We start from the raw sequence: 20,367 nt of genomic DNA, 5'->3' as shown, positions 1-20,367 counted from the left end.
TATTATGTGTTTCTAAATCTCCCAATAGTTCACCTTTCTGAAAGATGTTCATGAGAAACTAACTCATTATCGCCTATATAAAATGACACTGTGCTTGTATTCATGTTATGATACATGTATTATGGGATAAAAATATAGATGGGAGTAAACAGGAATTGGAATGAGGCATAATATTCTATATTTCGCGAATATATTTACACGGAGATAAAACCATGCAGTGTGAGGTATGACTACATTTTTGCGGGGGTTGAGCTCTGGCTCTTTGGTCCCGCCTCTCAACTGTCAATCAATGGTCCCGCCTCTCAACTGTCAATCAACTGGCTGGATACCCGTCCTCACACTAGGCTGTTTAAAGCAGCGGCCGTCCTCCCCAGACGCATTCATCAGTTTTTAACATAGTGTGTATTAAACATTGGTTTGTTCTCATATATAAATTAATATTATTATACATAAAAATTATATGTATATTTAGGGGTAGGTTAGGTGTTTAGGTTCTGTTGGCGATTATTTGTATTTAAAGTATTTGGGTGAAGCATTTGTAAACCGCTTTTCATTCATAAACAGGGGGTTTGGCGGCTGGATTAACGAGTTTGGATCTTTACATGTGAAGACGGGCTGGTTTATGAATGTAAAACGGTTTACACACGACTCACAACTGATGACGTCTGAACACTTCCGAAACAAGTGTTTTGGTCACGTCCTCTGTTCGAATCCCAATTCTATAAATGTTTCACCCACGTACTTCAAATACAAACAATCCAGCCCGTCCTCTAAACAGCCTAGTGTGAGGACGGGTTGCATAAACAGGGGGTTTGGCGGCTTGATTAACGAGCTTGGATCTTTGTATGCGAGGACTGGCTGGCTCACTCACGACTTGATAACGGTCCAGGACGGACCGAAACATCGTCCTTTCTCTATATTCTGATATGTGGTTTGGCCCCTCATACCTTCAGCCACGTTATTGTGATTCATCGTCTGCTACATATATACCGCGCACATATGAGAATGTGTAAGTAGAGAACTGAATTGTAAAGTAGTATTTCACTTTTATTATGAAAGTGTAACTTATCATTGTATTCTGTCGGCAAGGTATAAGACTTCTTATTTTTAAGACAACAAATAAATTTAGTTTGCTAACTGTAGGTAGTAACTAAGTGATTGTAACCTATCCACCGCTGCCCACTGGATGGAGGGAGGGGCTGTGTAACCTATCCACCGCTGCCCACTGGATGGAGGGAGGGGCTGTGTAACCTATCCACCGCTGCCCACTGGATGGAGGGAGGGGCTGTGTAACCTATCCACCGCTGCCCACTGGATGGGGGGCTGTGTAACCTATCCACCGCTGCCCACTGGATGGGGGGCTGTATAACCTATCCACCGCTGCCCACTGGATGGGGGGCGGTGTAACCTATCCACCGCTGCCCACTGGATGGGGGGCGGTGTAACCTATCCACCGCTGCCCACTGGATGGGGGGCGGTGTAACCTATCCACCGCTGCCCACTGGATGGGGGGCGGTGTAACCTATCCACCGCTGCCCACTGGATGGGGGGCTGTGTAACCTATCCACCGCTGCCCACTGGATGGGGGGCGGTGTAACCTATCCACCGCTGCCCACTGGATGGGGGGTGGTGTGCAGGACAAACATATCAATTGTGACACTAGCTCTCCACATATGTCAGTTGCTTAATTTAGAACCTGTACTTGAGGTCGATCTCGAACCCATTGTTGATGTGACGACTTATATTAAAGTTTGTAACTAGCTCATCAAGATTGTAACTTGCTTAGCTAAATGAATTGTGGGGTTCAGTCCCTGAGCCCATTATGTGCCTCTGTAACCCTTTCCACTACCGCCCACAAGATGGGTATGGGGTCGGGTTGGTCCATTACCGCCACAAGATTGATATGGGGTCCACTACCCCTCACAGAATTGGTATGGGGTGCCATATACTGCCCACAGGATGGGTATGGGGGTACATTACCGCCCACAAGATTGGTATGGGGTCCACTACCGCTCACAGAATTCGTATGGGGTGCCATACTGCCCACAGGACGGGTATGGGGTGCACTACCGCCCACAGGATGGGTATGGGGTGCACTACCGCCCACAGGATGGGTATGGGGTGCACTACCGCCCACAGGATGGGTATGGGGTGCACTACCGCCCACAGGATGGGTATGGGGTGCACTACCGCCCACAGGATGGGTATGGGGTGCACTACCGCCCACAGGATGGGTATGGGGTGCACTACCGCCCACAGGATGGGTATGGGGTGCACTACCGCCCACAGGATGGGTATGGGGTGTATAATAAATGGACTAACTGGTAGCCTACGTGTCTTCAGGTGCTGTGGAGTCTGGCAGTTGTGACCTCTCTATACACGGCTCAATGGCAGTAAAGCCTTGACACTTTCCCTTAAATTAATATATGTCTCCTCCATCAGTACCCAAGATGGCGTGATTTGACAACTAATGTGTTCTACTCCTGAATGGTGGGTACAGTGAGCTGATTAGTATGGCGTTGCTGTAATGGCTGAAGGGTAATATGAGCATAATAGTTGGATAGGTCCTTGACCTTGCCCTAACGACCCTGACCTAATTTCTCGTCACCAAAGGAAGAAGTGATGGTTCATCCCGGTAAACATTTGAATTTTGAATTTGAATGGCTTTAGCCTCGTTCGCTCGTTTTCTGTATATCTGATCTCGTACTGGCCACTTGAGTGATATTCAGTACCAACACACATGTTGCTAAATCATCTTCCCGGGCTTCTTGCCTTCTGTTGATAACACTGTGTGGCAATATTTTTGTCTCGGTAGTAAGTACTGTTATATGGTTTGCCCGAAATGCTGTGCGTATTAGTGGCTTTAGGTATTGTATGTACTAGCTCAATCTTTAAATCCAATGTAGCCAATAGCCACTTTCTATACTCTGGAGGCGTAAGCGATCAGAAAATAGCACTTACTACTCTTGGACAAAAATATTGTCTGGTAGCAGCTTTAGTTCTCGACTTACAATCGGGGAACGCGTGTTCGATTTCCGGGCGAGACAGAAATGATTGGGCACGTTTCCTTTCACCTAATGCCTTTGTTCACCTAGTAGTAAATAGGTACCTGGGAGTTAGGCATCTTATCCTAGGGAGGGAGGGTCAGTACTTTGACCTTTGGGGAACCTCTATACCATCCTAAAGTACCTATGAAGATACTTTTTCACCCACAGGGTTGTAAACCCGTGGAACCGCCTACCCGCCGAAGCCGTAAATGCCAAAACTCTGCTGGGTTTTAAACAAATGGGTTTTAGATCAAGACAAATGGGGGAGGTGGGACCTTTGACAAGCCGACGGCTTCCTGCCCTCGTCGAGGCCACTAGTATCAGTGGCCCTCAGGTAAATTCATATATATAACGAGGCTTCCAGTCCTCAATAAAACGAATTAACTCATTGAACGGCTTTTGCTAGTTTGGTTAGGCTTTAGGCTCGCAGCCTATGGCGGGCCGTACCTTTCTGACCAGCCAGCAATTATGCTTTAATCCTAAACATAGTCCAGAACAAAAGTCAACTCTAAGTATACATATACACCAAACACATGTGTTTGTGGATATCCCTTGTGGGTTTGTGTATACTGTGACTTGTGTGTGGTTCTAAATATCAGAATCTGTAGCAATATTCGTAACAAATTATACAAATCACTATATTTTTGGTTGGACTGTGCCCTAAAGCACATCCGTTTTGATATAGAGTGAATAAAATAAAGCTTACATGAGTGTAGAGAGAGATACACTGTTATTTTGAGTTGAGTTTTTTGAGAGACAGAGAGAGACAGAGAGAGAGAGAGAGAGAGAGACAGAGAGAGAGAGAGAGAGAGAGACAGAGAGAGAGAGAGAGAGAGAGAGAGAGAGAGAGAGAGAGAGAGAGAGAGAGAGAGAGAGAGAGAGAGAGAGAGAGAGACAGAGAGACAGAGAGACAGAGAGAGAGACAGAGAGACAGAGAGAGAGAGACAGAGAGACAGAGAGACAGACAGAGACAGAGACAATATCACCTGAATGATGTGAGTGACTGGCTCACCAGGACCTGGCCGCCTCACCACCACTATGAAAGGAATATTAATGCCTTGTGAGAACACTTGAGTATTCCCAGACCAGCTGCTCCTCTATCACTGTCACAACGTCACAAACATGATCAACTAATTTGCCCGAACCTAACCTATCCCACGACCCACAAGGAGAAAACGGGACAACCTGTCAATTTTGCAAACTTTTTCACCATCTTAATTACACACCTTCCTTTCACCATCTTCTCTACCCTTCCTACCCTTCTCTACCTCTACCCTTCACCAGTTGTAATCTTAGTGAGAAAAGTTACTTTTATTTAGCGAAATTGGCACTATTTTTCAATTCATGCGAAGGGCTCGACCAGCCTATTACCATCCCTGGACAAAGACCAGTCACCCTGCAAAGTTGGTGAGACTACCCCAAAGCGTCTGGCCCACAACGTCGAACAGACAGACAGACACTATCTGTTATAGATACAGACCTACGCAATATTTACATAGCTGTGTTATTGACATAGAAAACACATTTTGGGTTAACTTATACTCTCATTTCCCCAAGTTTTGTACCCACTTTCTCTCTCGTGGGTTCCCAAGTGATCATTATTCTCAACATTTCTTCTATATTTATGGTGTCAATTCTTCCGTGAATTCTAATTATTGTTAATAATACTCGCCCAGAACTCTTTTACCCAGCGAGGTGAAGCCTAGTCCCCTCAACCTGATATGTTACGTAGACCATCATATGATGACCATCATATCTGATGATATGTGACCATCATATCTGATGATATGATGACCATCATGTCTGATGATATGTGACCATGACCATCATATAATGACCATCATATCTGATGATATAATGACCAGATCACGCATCAGAAAGTGAACTAACGACGACGTTTCGGTCCGTCGTGGACCATTATCAAGTCGTTTAACAGAAGAGAGGAAGGTACAAATATTTGTAATGTACGAAAGTGAGAGGAGAGGAGCAGGTAAGAATAGGATGAATGTAAGAATAAGGTAAGAGTAGGATGAATGTAAGAATAAGGTAAGAATAGGATGAATGTAAGAATAAGGTAAGAGTAGGATGAATGTAAGAATAAGGTAAGAGTAGGATGAATGTAAGAATAAGGTAAGAATAGGATGAATGTAAGAATAAGGTAAGAGTAGGATGAATGTAAGAATAAGGTAAGAGTAGGATGAATGTAAGAATAAGGTAAGAGTAGGATGAATGTAAGAATAGAATGAATGTAAGAATAGGATGAATGTAAGAATAGGATGAATGTAAGAATAGGATGAATGTAAGAATAGGATGAATGTAAGAATAGGAGGAATGTAAGAATGAGGTACGAATAAGATGAATGTAAGAATAAGATGAATGTAAGAATAGGATGAATGTAAGAATAGGATGAATGTAAGAATAGGAGGAATGTAAGAATAGGATGAATGTAAGAATAGGATGAATGTAAGAATAGGATGAATGTAAGAATAGGATGAATGTAAGAATAGGATGAATGTAAGAATAGGATGAATGTAAGAATAGGATGAATGTAAGAATAGGATGAATGTAAGAATAGGAGGAATGTAAGAATAGGATGAATGTAAGAATAGGATGAATGTAAGAATAGGATGAATGTAAGAATAGGATGAATGTAAGAATAGGAGGAATGTAAGAATGAGGTACGAATAAGATGAATGTAAGAATAAGGTACGATTCGAATACGAGGAACATTTAAATTTCACTGTTATTTTTCCATTAGGTCCACTTTTTATTGGCTGTACGCGAATTGCTTGCATAGTTAACTACTGTCCATGTAGTTCAGAGTCGCGTCTAGTTTTACCTCTTGTCTCTAGGCTGAGTGGAGAAAGCACACGACTTCCTGATTGAAAGGTCCCCTGTTCGGTTCTCGGTTTATGTCACGTGGAAACCACTTTGTGGGAGTGATACGTGATTGTCAGGTCAAAAGGGGAGGGATTAAATAGTATTATGTGTCTCATTTGATATGAATGAATTAAGTATAAAGTTTGATATGAAGTGAATGAAGCACGTTGACCTTCATGTGTTATTCTACATTCACTTTCGTGCCATCAGTAATTCAGGAGTTGTGGCGTCAGTGTTGACATGCGGTATATAAGCTGTAGTACTCTGGGTACTGTCGTCAGTACTGTGTTCAAGCTTATACAGTATGGGTGTGTGTGGTGGTGTAAGTATTGTAGTATATGTGTTGTGGGTGTAGTGTAAGTATAGGAGTGGTTGTGGGCCTGAGTATCTATGCTAACCATAATCAAAAACAATTGAGGATCAACATACGAAATCCAAACAAAGAATTAACTTTACTCATTCTCAGTGTTCAACCGTTTTCCACATTACAATTTTTTTAAATTGACTTCCTTGGTGCACAAGACACGGGTAAACGATTGTACCTATTGAATTATTGGATAAAACTAGTCACTTTAAGAGTATCCTACTTAATTGGTCATCATTGCTCTTGTTAGCGTCCTACTCAATAGGTCAACAATGATCTTGTTAAGTCATTTTTACCTTGAATTGTGTTCTTATATAATTAACATTGTGTTATTATTTATAACTTTTATTATTAACATTATTTATTATAATAGGATTTATTATTACTAATGTATGTGTTAGCTGGTAATTATATATATACATATGGTGGCTGGTATACTCGCTGGCTGGTTTTTTTTTTTTTGCAGGGGATATTCCTGCCCGTGCCCTAGTGAGCCTCTGGCTGGCCCACTAAGTGTTGCTTGTTTCTGTTTTACTTGGGCGGAGTATGAGTATTTATGACTCGTATGGTCGCTTCAGTAAGATTTTTGCCATGTGTTTAACAACTTCTTCTGCTCTATTGAATCTAAGTTGACACCTTAATGGGTTTGTAACTGTGCACTGTGTTAGATAATGTTCCAGTGGTCTGTCGGACATTTCTCCACAGTGCTGACATTTCCTCTCATCTTCCGGAACCTGTAAGCCTATTTCCCATGCACATGGGTATCCAAGCCTGATGTGATGTAAGTGCACTTCTGTTGCTCTACTGCTCCCTTTCATCAAACTAAGTGGTTCGTAGTTGGTTGAATTCTTGTACCAACCCGCAGATCCTGATGTTGCAACTGCTGTGTTGTGGTCACTGTACATCTTTTGCATTGCTCTGTTTCTAATTACTTTCTTCATCTGGGATAGACTCTGTGGTATGTAAATGTCTACATTTCTTCTCTTAGTTGCAAGTTTTGCAGCTTCGTCTGCAATGTCATTTCCTATTATTCCCACATGACTTGGCACCCAGTTGATAAGTAGCCGACGGCCTTGACGTTTGAGTGTTTTTGCATTAATGATATGACATTTGTGATCAGATGGATGTTATCACGTATGTGTTCTTATTGCAAGGTTTCAATGGCGGTTCTCGAATCTGTATGTATGATAACATGTTGTCGGTGTTCAGCAAGAGCATGTTCCAAAGCCTTTTGAATGGCTAGCATCTCTGTTTGTAAAGTCGAACACCCTTTTGAGAGCCTCCAACTATTTACAGTTTCCTGCTTTAACTGCAGCTCCGGTTTCTTGTCCCTGCTGGTCTACTGATCCATCTGTGAAGTATGTGAAGCTGTCAGCTGCCAGGTTTGCTTCTATATGCATCTGTACAATGTTACGTAGCAGATGAGGATTTGTCTGGTTTTTTTTCCTTAAAGAACTATAATCTTAAAGTCTGCTGGCAGAGATTCCCAAGGGGCTTGCATAATAAAGTCTGTATTTCGTCGACACCCTTCTCAGTGACTGTGTTTGTTATATCGAATGTATTGATGGTGTTTATCGCACAATGGGTCCACCTGTTGCTATTGGAGGCTCTTCTGTCCCGAGTTAGTGCTCCAGTGATTATATCTTTAAGTGAACTGATTCTAGGTCTAGTCAATATCTTGGTCAGCATGCATGCAGCAAACCTTTTTGCCCTTATTTCAATTGACGTTAGTTTGGTTTCTAGTCTCTAGGTTCAGTATTTTAGTCCATCTGGGAGCTCCTGTTATGACTCGCATTGCATCGTTTTGAATAACCTCAACGTTTGCCCACTGACCAGGAGAAAGAGTGAGTAGGACAGGTGCTGCATAATCAACCAGGGAACGAACGGCGTGTATGTGAAACATTCTCAACACTTTGTGTCCCTCTCCTAGACGAGGCCCTGTGATTGCTCTCATTATATTTAGTCGTGACTTTGCTTTCTCCTTCAGATATTGAATTTGCTTGTTGAATGTCATTTTAGAATCTATCCACACTCCGAGATATTGATATTGTGTAACCCACTGAAAGTTAATGCCTTGAATTGTACACGCCGGCTGGTGTACACGCTGGCTGGTGTACACGCTGGCTGGTGTACACGCTGGCTGGTGTACACGCTGGCTGGTGTACACGCCGGCTGGTGTACACGCCGGCTGGTGTACACGCTGGCTGGTGTACACACGACCATCCAGTAGCTCATTCAGTAGTGTACATCACAGATTCGCAGCAAAAGGACACGGGTTTAATCCCCGGACAGGACAGAAACGGTTGGGCACGTTCCCTTTCTACCGATGGCTCTGTTCACCTAGCAGGAAAATACGAGCACTGGAATTAGGCAACTGTTGTGGGTTGCATCCTGGGGAAAGACAGAGACGAGACTTAACAACAAAAATACTAGCAGGATCTCTTGGCTAGGGAAGGTCTTGTATATGTTAATTGTTTACTGTTTGCACCGCCAGGTGGTGCTGGTGTTGATTGTGGCGGGAACAGCAACATGCGCACCCAACCTTCTGCCTGGTGACGCAGGTGCGCATGCGTTCTCCACCACGCATGACCATGTTGCAGTCCAGCCTGCGCCACATGCTCACCTCAGTACCCTCGGCCTGTCACCACATCCTGGCTATAGTGTCAACACACAACCCCTGCCTGGCCCTCCGCCGCCACAACCTCACCTCATCTCATCAAGCGTAGACACAGTTAACTCGGAAGAGTTCGAGTACTACTACGATTGTGACCCTTCAGAAGGAGCAAACGAGCCTCTTCCTCCTCCACAACCTGGCTACAACTACAACCCACCACACATTCCTGGCCCTCCTCCACAACCTGGCTACAACTACAACCCGCCAGCAATTCCTGGCCGTCCTCCACAATCTGGCTTCAACTACAACCCGCCAGCCATTCCTGCCCCGCCACCACCTGGCTACAACTACAATCCACCACCACAACCTGTCTACAACAATCCACCAGCCATTCCTGCCCCACCACCACAACCAGGTTACAACTACAACCCGCCACCTGGCCCAGACGCTGCTCTCCTGCTTGGCTTGGCCTAGTGGCTGACTGTATCACCCACTTAGCTTCTCTTTAACAGTGAAAGGCAACAATAAAACTACAATCCGTTCTCTCAAATATTACCCTTTATTATGTAGATGTTATAGATGTTGTCTGTGATGGGACAGTCCCAGTCACTCACTGGGACTGTGAGTGATGGGTCAGGTCCCAGTCACTCACTGGGACTGTGAGTGATGGGACAGGTCCCAGTCACTCACTGGGACTGTGAGTGATGGGACAGGTCCCAGTCACTCACTGGGACTGTGAGTGATGGGACAGGTCCCAGTCACTCACTGGGACTGTGAGTGATGGGACAGGTCCCAGTCACTCATTGGGACTGTGAGTGATGGGACAGGTCCCAGTCACTCATTGGGACTGAGTGATTTAATGCAGAATGTGTAATAGGCTTGAAATTATTTATAAATAAATTTATATTGTAATTTTTACATTTGTATATTTTTACCCGTTGGTAAATTGATAAAAGGTTCGGTTTTTAAATTTATTGTGGATATATTCGCGGAATGTACTCTAATATGCTCTTAAAAGTTTCGGTTTAATGTGATTTGTCCACTTTCAGGCCCCTTTAATAAGCCTACACAGCTAGGCTAGAGCCTATTTTTGTCCAGACTACAAAAATTAATAATAATAATAATTTATTTGTAAGAATTTAATGTAATTCTTTAATTTTAAATTCACCCTACCAGCCTATTGGTAAGGTGTTAAAATTTAACACCAATGAGTTGGTGAGAATACTTAAGATTGGTATTTTTACATTGATGCAAAGCCACTAACTAGCAAGTATAGCGTTTCGGGCAGCATATCTAATTTGTTTATACTCCAGCCCAACCACTTGGGCTGGATGGTAGAGCGATGGTTTCGCTTCATGCAGGTCGGCGTTCAATCTCCGACCATCCAAGTGGTTGGGCACCATTCCTTTCCCCCGTCCCATCCCTAATCCTTATCCTGATCCCTTTCTAAGGGCTATATAGTCGTAATGGCTTAGCGCTTTCTCCTGATATTTCCGTTCATATTGGACTTCACACCTATGTCAAGAAATTACTTGAATCAAACAGATCCTTGTCAACATCGAATTGATGTTTTCTTAAGAGAATTCCAAAGATTGTTATGCTCAGCACTCAGGGAACAAGAGGAACATCAGATACGCAACACACACCACTAACAAACTGTGCAACACTAACAAACTGTGCAACAATGTACTTGCAATAACAGGGTTCAAAAACTCCCACAGCGAACAATTTTGTAAAATACACGCAACATGGATTCGTTACAAAATACATCCTGCCTCATAAACCTGCTCAGGTACGTACATAAATCACAATAGCGTGATGTATCAAATGAACAAATCCACAAGGACCGTTGGCACAGTTGATTAAGGCGCGTCTGGGATCATCCCGGGCGCAGGTTCGAACCCTCATTACGGCCCCCTTGTGGAGTTGTTCACCTGCTCAGGTGTTTTAACACGGTAACCAGCTACTCAGACAAGGAATTTGTCTGTGGTGGAAGCAGTATGCATGGATTTTGCTAAAGCTTTTGATAATGTACTACATGAAAGCCTAGCAAGGAAATTACACGCACATGGAATAAATGGTAGAATGCTAGAATGGATTGATGGAGAAAAGGACCATATGGAGTCAGAATCCATCATTCACTGAAAGTTGCATAGAAGTGGGCGCAGTAGCAAGGGGGCCAGATTCACGAAGCAGTTACTTAAGTACTTACAAACGTGTGTGCATCTTTCCTCAATCTTTGACGGCTTTGGTTACATTTATTAAACAGTTTACAAGCATGAAAACTTGCCAATCAACTGTTGTTATTGTTATAAACAGCCTCCTGGTGCTTCGGAGCTCATTAACTGTTTAATAATTGTAAACAAAGCCGCCAAAGATTGAGAAAAGATGTACAGGTTCGTAAGTGCTTGCGTAACTGCTTCGTGAATCTGGCCCCCAGGTTCGTAAGTGCTTGCGTAACTGCTTCGTGAATCTGGCCCCAGGTTCGTAAGTGCTTGCGTAACTGCTTCGTGAATCTGGCCAACAGGTTCGTAAGTGCTTGCGTAACTACTTCGTGAATCTGGCCCCAGGTTCGTAAGTGCTTGCGTAACTGCTTCGTGAATCTGGCCCCAGGTTCGTAAGTGCTTCGTGAATCTGGCCCCAGGGTACCACCTGTGTCTGTGGAGACGTGCTTGGAGACCTACCACTGGCGGTCGCGAGCCCAAACGATTTCGTAGCAGCAGGAGCGGGTCTTCCCTCCCACCTGGTACCACATGGTCCTCACAGGGTTCATCTCGCTGAACCACACCTTGAACCCCAAGCACTCCAGCTGCTGGAACATCTTCCAGTAATGTTTGTTTCGTTCTTCTGTTGAGAAGAGATGTTGACAATGTTAATCTCTGTCAAAATACTGGCGTTATTTAAATATAAATATGTATTCGGATGTTTTAATGTAACTGTAAAATATGTGTAGCTTAAACTGCAGGTGTTGGTAATCAATTGTGGATATTATATACGTGTTTGATACAGCGTTTAACATGTGCCTCAACTCACGAGGCAGTGACGTATAGTCAACAAAAGAGCATTTATATTCATAATTTATATACAATTATATACACGAGTGAGTATATTTGAAGCTAACCTTTGAGGTGGACCTCCATGCCGATTTGCTTGACGTTCTTGAGAAGGTTGGGGGTGTTGTTGAGAATGTCTAAGAACATGGGCAGCTCGTAGCCCTCCACGTCCACCTTTAGATAGTCGATGACAACATTCTCGTGGCCCAACATCTTTACGATGTTGGTATAGCGATCCACCTAAATGTTCACACCAGTTAGTCATGTTTTAATAAGATTAGGTACGGTATATGTTGTGCCTAATAGCCAGAATGCGTTATTTAGCCTAGTATGCAAAGCCCGATTTGCTTAATAGGCCGAGTTGTTCTGAAGTTATATGGTTTTTTAGACAAAAATTATTATGAAATGATAAAGTTTTACATTATATATGATTTTATTATGTTAAATTTGAGTTAAAACTAACGAAGAAATATGACCAAGCCTAACCTAACCTTTCCAAACATAATAATACTGATAATACTTAACATTAACCTAATGTTAATACTACTGATACTACTAATAATTCTAACATTTAAAGTTAATCTAAACTAACATAAATAAGCCTGTAATTCATGTTGTTAATAAAATATAATCATATTAATTCAGATAAACAAATTGCAAAATGTCAAATGTGAAAATAACGAAAATCATTCTGCCTATTAGGTAAGTCGGGCCTTGCATACTAGGCCAAGAATATTGTGTTCTAGCTATTAGGTGTGACATAGAGGTCCGGGTAGTACAGTCGGGTTCGTTCTCGACGCATAATCGTGAATTCGGGTTGGAATCCACAGGGGCCAGATTCACGAAGAAGTTACGCAAGCACTTACGAACCTGTACATCTTTTCTCAATCTTTGGCGGCTTTGTTTCCAGTTATTAAACAGTTATTGAGCTTCGAAGCACCAGGAGGCTGTTTATAACAATAACAACAGTTGAATGGGAAGTTTTCATGCTTGTAAACTGTTTAATAAATGTAACCAAAGCCGTCAAAGATTGAGGAAAGATGTACACGTTCGTAAGTGTTTGCGTAAGTGCTTTCGTGAATCTGGCCCCAGGCCGGGACAGTGGGGGGGGGGGAAATTTCGTTTCACCTAATGCAGCTGTTCACCTAACAGTGAGTAGGTACTCAGGTGTTAGTGAGCATGTTGTGGGGTTGCCTCCTGGGCGGGGTCTGTAATTCGACCCTGGGGAGGGGGGAGGACCTGGATAAAAGCCTAACCTGCCTGAATAAAATTGTGTATTCATAAAGTATGAATACACTCTCTTCCCCCTCTCCTTTCTTCTCACCTGTCTGTCTGTCTATCTGTCTGTCTGTCTGTCTGTCTGTCTGTCTGTCTGTCTGTCTGTCTGTCTGTCTGTCTGTCTGTCTGTCTGTCTGTCTGTCTGTCTGTCTATATGTCTATCTGTCTGTCTGTCTGTCTGTCTGTCTGTCTGTCTGTCTGTCTGTCTGTCTGTCTCTCTCTCTCTCTCTCTCTCTCTCTCTCTCTCTCTCTCTCTCTCTCTCTCTCTCTCTCTCTCTCTCTCTCTCTGTGTGGCCTCGTCTGTGGTATAAAATAATAAACAAAAGTGACCACTCAGGAGTTGAACCTCGGCCGCCTGAGTAGCAGTCCAGTACTATACTCACTCTGCCATCTCTAGAATCACTTAGATTACAGTGTATATCTGTCAATTATACTAGAAAGTAGAAGTTACCTCAGTTATTATAATGAAGCAAAGTAGTACCTTCTTCACATTGTCAATAGGAAAGGAACTTATCATGAGCCAATATTACTGAGCATTGGGGGACATGAAAAACAAAGTTTATATGAGAACAGAGTGAAGGAACTCATTTCAATAGAGTGGATGTGTTTAATATATAGACGGTAACATTAACTACACATTTTATAGCAAGGAAACAAAAAATTGCGGATTTTGTAAAAAAAAAAGTTAATAGTTCCGGAAAAGAGAGGAACGAGTCTCGCTTCATGCAGGTCGGCGTTCAATCCCCGACCGTCTAAGTGGTTGGGCACCATTCCCTCCCCCCGTCCCATCCCAAATCCATATCCTGACCCCTTGCAAGTACAATACAGTCTTAATGGCTTGACAATTCCCTTCCCTCTTCGGTAACAAGGGGACCAGGACGCCAAGGCGTAAATCAAATGATTAACGAAGATTAAGCCATTCAAGAGGTGGCACGGGCATGAATAGCCCCGTAAGGCTAAACATGTTAAACACCGGCCACCATTCTGGGGTTCTTCAATAGAGTAGCGTACATACACTTACCTTTTTGTCAGTGCCCTCCAGGGTGCCACTGACGTTAGAGATGCCCAGGTCGAAGAACTGGACATTTTCGGAACGGTTGTGGGTCTGTAGCTTAATGGTGGGGTCAAAGGCGTTGACCTTTGGGGGGTGAGAGATGTGCTTGAGGGTCAGGGGCTAGATTCACGAAGCAGTTACGCAAGTACTTACGAACCTGGGGCCAGATTCACGAAGCAGTTACACAAGCACTTACGAACCTGGGGCCACATTCGCGAAGCAGTTACGCAAGTACTTACGAACCTGGGGCCAGATTCACGAAGCAGTTACGCAAGTACTTACGAACCTGGGGCCAGATTCACGAAGCAGTTATGCAAGTACTTACGAACCTGGGGCCAGATTCACGAAGCAGTTACACAAGCACTTACGAACCTGGGGCCACATTCACGAAGCAGTTACGCAAGTACTTACGAACCTGGGACCAGATTCACGAAGCAGTTACGCAAGCACTTACGAACGAGAACATCTTTCCTCAATCTTTGACGGCTTTGGTTACATTTATTAAACAGTTTACAAGCATGAAAACTTGCCAATCAACTGTTGTTATTGTTATAAACAGCCTCCTGGTGCTTCGGAGCTCATTAACTGTTTAATAATTGTAAACAAAGCCGCCAAAGATTGAGAAAAGATGTTCAGGTTCGTAAGTGCTTGCGTAATTGCTTCGTGAATCTGGCCCCCCTAATGACTGCATCACATTTACATATCTAGTCCCTTAACATATTTATAACCTTAAAATTGTATATCATATATATCACTATAGGCATTACCGTTGCAGGCGATCAGTTATACCTTACAGTTGAACCTCTGGTCCATGTCGTCGTCGAAGGTGAAGTCCCGCTCGATGCCGAAGGAGTAGACGAGACAGTCTCCGAACTTGATGTTGAACTTGGGACTCATGCATACCCATTTCTCCCCCACGAAGTACCCGGGGTGTGTGTGGGTCTGCCCGCCCACCATCACCTGTGTACGAATAGGTACGCATCTGTTAGATTAAGGACCTGCCCGAAACGCTGCGCGTACTAGTGGCTTTACAAGATTGTAAATACTCTGCTATGTATTCTCACAAACCCAATGTACCTTCTTGTATATAAATAAATAAATAAGGTACGGTCGAGGTTAGTCCCCTATCCCTCAATGGTCTTGGTTGTTTTGTTTTAAATTATATGTTTGAACTAGGCTATTCACTCACAGGTTTGTCACAGGGAAGAGTACGGGTGTCTATGTAGTCGAAAATCGCCATCACCCCGACGAACGGCATCAAAGAACATTCCTTGGTACCTGTTCAGTTGCTAGTATTAGTACATTGTCACATTGTTCATCATGTGTTAATTAATATCTTCGTGATGAGCCCATAGAATGCAAATCTTCCATCAGAAAATGCATTTTCCATGTCAGTATGTGAATCATGTAATATGAATATATGATAAAATTGTATGGACTCAACACCAACATTTCCTTTCCATCGACAATGTGAAGGTCGTAATGGGTGCAATCCCTCTTAAAGGGGGGGCAATGGTACTAACAAGTACTCTCCTGTGAGTCTTCCCCACACCCACCCGTCACCCTGCAAAGTTTAATGAGGCTAGCCCCCAAGCATCTGGCCTCAATCGTTGGACAGATGGAAAAGCATTCATCTTATTTTATAGATATAGTTGTAAACAGTGAAGCACAGACAAGCCCGTTACAAGAGGCGTCATGCAGTGCAGCTGGGTGGGCCCGGATTCACGAAGCAATTACGCAAGCACTTACGAACCTGTACACCTTTTCTCAATCTTTGGCGGCTTTGTTTACAATTATTAAACAGTTAATGAGCTCCAAAGCACCAGAAGGCTGTTTATAACAATAACAACAGTTGATTGGCAAGTTTTCATGCTTGTAAACTGTTTAATAGATGTAACCAAAGCCGTCAAAGATCGAAGAAAGATGTACACGTTCGTAAAGAACTTGAGTAACTGCTTCGTGAATCCAAGTCGTGAGAATATTTACTCACTCCAGTCCTCTTGGTCCGTGGCAATCTCTGCGTCACTGTAGAAGGCCCCGCGACGCTCAGCACCTGCTGGCCCATCAGAGGTGATTGCAGCATCCTGCATATCAGGAGAGTGGTGTTGCAAGGTCCAGTCAACATGACTGTAATTGAGACCATGGTTGAGTGGGAGAAGACTGTGGGCGGTGGTTTAAATGTTTGAATTAATTTTACAAGCCTAAGACTCATATATATATATATATATATATATATATATATATATATATATATATATATATATATATATATATATATATATATATATATATATATGCGAACAAGCCTGAATGGTCCCCAGGACAATATGCAACTGAAAACTCACACCCCAGAAGTGACTCGAACCCATACTCCCAGGAGCAATGCAACTGGTATGTACAAGATGCCTTAATCCACTTGACCATCACGACCGGACAAAATGAGGTGATAGCCGAGGCTATTTGAACCACCCCACCGCCGGCACTCGGATAGTAATCTTGGGCATAGCATTTTACCAAATCACCTCATTCTTTGGGGCACACGTGAGGAACACAAATGCGAACAAGCCTGAATGGTCCCCAGGACAATATGCAACTGAAAACTCACACCCCAGAAGTGACTCGAACCCATACTCCCAGGAGCAATGCAACTGGTACGTACAAGATGCCTTAATCCACTTGACCATCACGACCGGACAAAATGAGGTGATAGCCGAGGCTATTTGAACCACCCCACTGCCGGCACTCGGATAGTAATCTTGGGCATAGCATTTTACCAAATCACCTCATTCTTTGGGGCACACGTGAGGAACACAAATGCGAACAAGCCTGAATGGTCCCCAGGACAATATGCAACTGAAAACTCACACCCCAGAAGTGACTCGAACCCATACTCCCAGGAGCAATGCAACTGGTATGTACAAGATGCCTTAATCCACTTGACCATCACGACCGGACAAAATGAGGTGATAAGGCATCTTGTACATACCAGTTGCATTGCTCCTGGGAGTATGGGTTCGAGTCACTTCTGGGGTGTGAGTTTTCAGTTGCATATTGTCCTGGGGACCATTCAGGCTTGTTCGCATTTGTGTTCCTCACGTGTGCCCCAAAGAATGAGGTGATTTGGTAAAATGCTATGCCCAAGATTACTATCCGAGTGCCGGCGGTGGGGTGGTTCAAATAGCCTCGGCTATCACCTCATTTTGTCCGGTCGTGATGGTCAAGTGGATTAAGGCATCTTGTACATACCAGTTGCATTGCTCCTGGGAGTATGGGTTCGAGTCACTTCTGGGGTGTGAGTTTTCAGTTGCATATTGTCCTGGGGACCATTCAGGCTTGTTCGCATTTGTGTTCCTCACGTGTGCCCCAAAGAATGAGGTGATTTGGTAAAATGCTATGCCCAAGATTACTATCCGAGTGCCGGCGGTGGGGTGGTTCAAATAGCCTCGGCTATCACCTCATTTTGTCCGGTCGTGATGGTCAAGTGGATTAAGGCATCTTGTACATACCAGTTGCATTGCTCCTGGGAGTATGGGTTCGAGTCACTTCTGGGGTGTGAGTTTTCAGTTATATATATATATATATATATATATATATATATATATATATATATATATATATATATATATATGAACTAATAAATGTACAACTAAAATATAAACATATGAATGATTAAGGTATATGAAGAAACGAAGCTCTTTCGGTCGAACGATTAACTTGTGTAATGATATGGCAATGTTTCCTTCCCATGACTTGTTGATGGTCCAGGAAGGACCGAAACATCGTCGTGTCTTCATGGTTAGTTGTGGGTTAGATATTTACTCTTCAGCCACGTTATTGGGACTCATCGTCTATAAGGTAGATGAAATACAGTAATCTGGTAGCCTAGTAATAAGATGAAGGAGCTTGGATGGGGTGTAGGTGGCAATATTGTTATTATTATTTGACTGCATTACAATACTACAGTTCTACATTAGTTATTTCGTACGTTTTTTTGTGTCTAACAAAGTGCTGTTTGATCACGCCTTGGTTAAGGAGACGAGCTTCTTGCAATTTGTAGAAAAGCCTCTGTCTTAGGCATTCAATATATCCGCGTTCTCAACTGTCAACTGGTGTACTGATTCCTGAGCCTATTGGGCTCTATCATATCTACATTTGAAACTGGGTATGGAGTTAGCCTCCACCACATCACTGCCTAATGCATTCCATCTGTTAACTACTCTGCCACTGAACAAATTCTTTCTAACGTGCATGTGGCTCATTGGGTACTCAGTTTATACCTGTGTCCCCTTGTTCACGTCCCACCAGTGTTAAACAGCTTGTCCCACCCTGTCAATTCCTCTGAGAATTTTGTATATGGTGATTATAATAATAATTTTTATTCATAAAAATGTACAATGGGCGTGTGAGATTACCTAAGATTGGTATTTTTACATTAGTTATATTTATTTTACATTCACTATTTATTTTACATGATTGGTATTATGTCTCCTCTCTTATTTTTTCCAGGGCCGTGAGTCTTATAGTTCCCGTAGCTTTTCCTCATAACTCATACCTTGCGACAAGTCCAGTTGTTTGTTGTTGGCCTGGTTGGACTTGGGGTAAAATGTGGTCGCTCGGCTTTAAGAGTGTTTACTTCATGCTGCAGGTGTTTGGTTTTGTGTTCGTGGTTTGGATTCTTCTTGAATTGGGAGTTTCGTGTTGTATTCCTTCCATTATCCTGGCTTGACAAACGAGAAACTTAACTCATTTCTAATCCATTAGTTATCCTGACATTTCTTGGAACTGCGTGAGGGGGCAGTTACACACACACACACCACCTGAGAGTTGGGTAAACATGGGAAATCGGAAACATTGATGACGCACAACTGAAGTTTGTTGAAGAGGGAGAGATTCCCAGAGGAGAGGTAGAAATAGCCTAAGCTATTCTATCCATTTGAGATGTATTTTTTTCTTGTCTCAATAAACTTACTTGAACTTGAGAGATTCCCATCTCTCTTCATGGGAAGAGAGATGGGAATCTCCCATACACCCTTCCCTTCATGGGTCCATCTATCCCCTTAGGTGACGCTCTACTTCCCTTCACAAGTGTCAATATTTTTCATCTGAGAGCTGTTCACTTAGTTGTTACATATAATTGTTTCGGTTTAGTGGTTATTCAGCACAGTTATATTATATTTTGAGCTAAGGAATCGGACATCTGGCAGCATGATCTGATCCACAGGCGAAAACAAGTTTGGTGTGAAATTTAAACTGAAATTGAAATAAGTTTATTGAGGTATAAAAACACAAAAAGAGACGAGGTAGCTCAACAGCTCGTCCTCCTAAGATTTCTCAACGTCAAGAAAACGATCAATTTAAAGTGGTGTCTCCTAACCTACCAGAGGACCCAAAACAGAAAACGGGACATTACTATCCATATATATATATATATATATATATATATATATATATATATATATATATATATATGTACACTATTGCGTCTTGGTAACCCATATATGCTTCTATACAAACACCGTAATTGTCCCGGTTCATGATGAATCTTTTTCACCTTGAGGAGGTACAATTTCGACTTCTATTTTCTATACTTTCCAGGGAGCAGACCTATTACACTGCCGAGAGGGTTTTTTGGGCTAAGGAATCAGACATCTGTCATCATATTCTGATCCACATGCGAAAACAATATAGATGTTATGTGTTATTGGGCTGGTTGTACCCGATGTTGTCATAACTTGGGTCTCTGTGAACTGAGCTGTCGCGTGTTGATGCTCTCCGGCATCTTAGGGTAGGCAAAAATCATGCCTTTCCCTCTTAAGGCAGCGTCTGGGAGACCCTCGGACGTAGGTTCGAACCCTCATCACGGCCCTTGTGATTGATTGATGAAGATTAAGCCACCCAAGAGGTGGCACGGGCATGAATAGCCCGTAAGGCAAGGCCCTTGTGGATTTGTTCTCACTCTTCTGTGTGGCGGTGTCGGCGCTGGAGCGCGCGAAAATAAATTTGTTATACCCGAAACGCTGTGCATATCTAGTGGCTTTATATAATACTGTATATAGTACAGTAACATTATTATATTT

At 43.0% G+C, this 20,367-nt stretch overlaps 3 protein-coding genes across 9 annotated transcripts in view; 2 read left to right on the top strand and 1 right to left on the bottom strand.

Annotated features, from left to right (window-relative positions):
- Nucleotides 1–850: 850 nt before the first annotated feature.
- LOC123774421 (splicing factor 3B subunit 4) lies at nucleotides 851–10,530 on the top strand. Of its 2 annotated transcripts, XM_045768712.2 has the most exons (3): nucleotides 851–1,009; nucleotides 3,216–3,381; nucleotides 8,786–10,530. In XM_045768712.2, the coding sequence occupies exons 1-3, from the start codon at nucleotides 927–929 to the stop codon at nucleotides 9,377–9,379; spliced, it is 843 nt and encodes a 280-aa protein (XP_045624668.2). In that variant the 5' UTR covers nucleotides 851–926; the 3' UTR covers nucleotides 9,380–10,530. The 2 variants fall into 2 exon arrangements, 1 of the variants encoding a protein (XP_045624668.2); XR_006774944.2 differs by lacking the exon at nucleotides 3,216–3,381 and having other exon boundaries at nucleotides 8,786–10,529.
- Nucleotide 10,531: 1 nt separating this feature from the next.
- The window catches only part of LOC123774420 (uncharacterized), a 17,556-nt gene continuing 7,720 nt past the window's right edge, over nucleotides 10,532–20,367 (bottom strand). For 2 of the 6 annotated variants that reach the window (XM_045768707.2, XM_045768706.2), the window contains exons 3-8: nucleotides 16,281–16,417; nucleotides 15,480–15,568; nucleotides 15,080–15,250; nucleotides 14,258–14,374; nucleotides 12,027–12,198; nucleotides 10,532–11,752 (exon numbers count right to left, since the gene is read on the bottom strand). In XM_045768707.2, the coding sequence (XP_045624663.1) occupies nucleotides 11,586–11,752; nucleotides 12,027–12,198; nucleotides 14,258–14,374; nucleotides 15,080–15,250; nucleotides 15,480–15,568; nucleotides 16,281–16,417 (853 nt within the window). In that variant the 3' untranslated portion in view covers nucleotides 10,532–11,585. Of the gene's footprint in view, nucleotides 11,753–12,026; nucleotides 12,199–14,257; nucleotides 14,375–15,079; nucleotides 15,251–15,479; nucleotides 15,569–16,280; nucleotides 16,418–18,842; nucleotides 19,008–20,367 lie in introns of all 6 variants that reach the window. The other 4 variants (XM_069307855.1, XM_045768711.2, XM_069307854.1 and 1 more) reach the window with 3 other exon arrangements.
- LOC123774419 (uncharacterized) overlaps nucleotides 18,046–20,367 on the top strand; it is a 25,135-nt gene continuing 22,813 nt past the window's right edge. Inside the window, exon 1 of the mRNA XM_045768705.2 lies at nucleotides 18,046–18,145. The gene's annotated coding sequence lies outside the window, so the exon portion shown is untranslated. The remainder of the gene's footprint in view (nucleotides 18,146–20,367) is intronic.

This window comes from Procambarus clarkii, chromosome 61, assembly GCF_040958095.1.
Source record: "Procambarus clarkii isolate CNS0578487 chromosome 61, FALCON_Pclarkii_2.0, whole genome shotgun sequence".
NCBI lineage: Eukaryota > Metazoa > Arthropoda > Malacostraca > Decapoda > Cambaridae > Procambarus > Procambarus clarkii.
The sequence above is the reverse complement of the archived record's forward strand: the minus strand, read 5'-3'. Positions and strand labels throughout refer to the sequence as shown.

What these genes read in the sequence shown, in the direction of transcription:
- LOC123774421 (XM_045768712.2), top strand. Translation starts at nt 927, where the DNA reads ATGTGGTTTGGCCCCTCATACCTTCAGCCACGTTATTGTGATTCATCG. An exon ending in CCGCGCACATATGAGAATGT is followed by an intron (nt 1,010 to 3,215) that starts GTAAGTAGAGAA and finishes TTTCACCCACAG; the next exon opens with GGTTGTAAACCCGTGGAACC. An exon ending in CTAGTATCAGTGGCCCTCAG is followed by an intron (nt 3,382 to 8,785) that starts GTAAATTCATAT and finishes TTGCACCGCCAG; the next exon opens with GTGGTGCTGGTGTTGATTGT.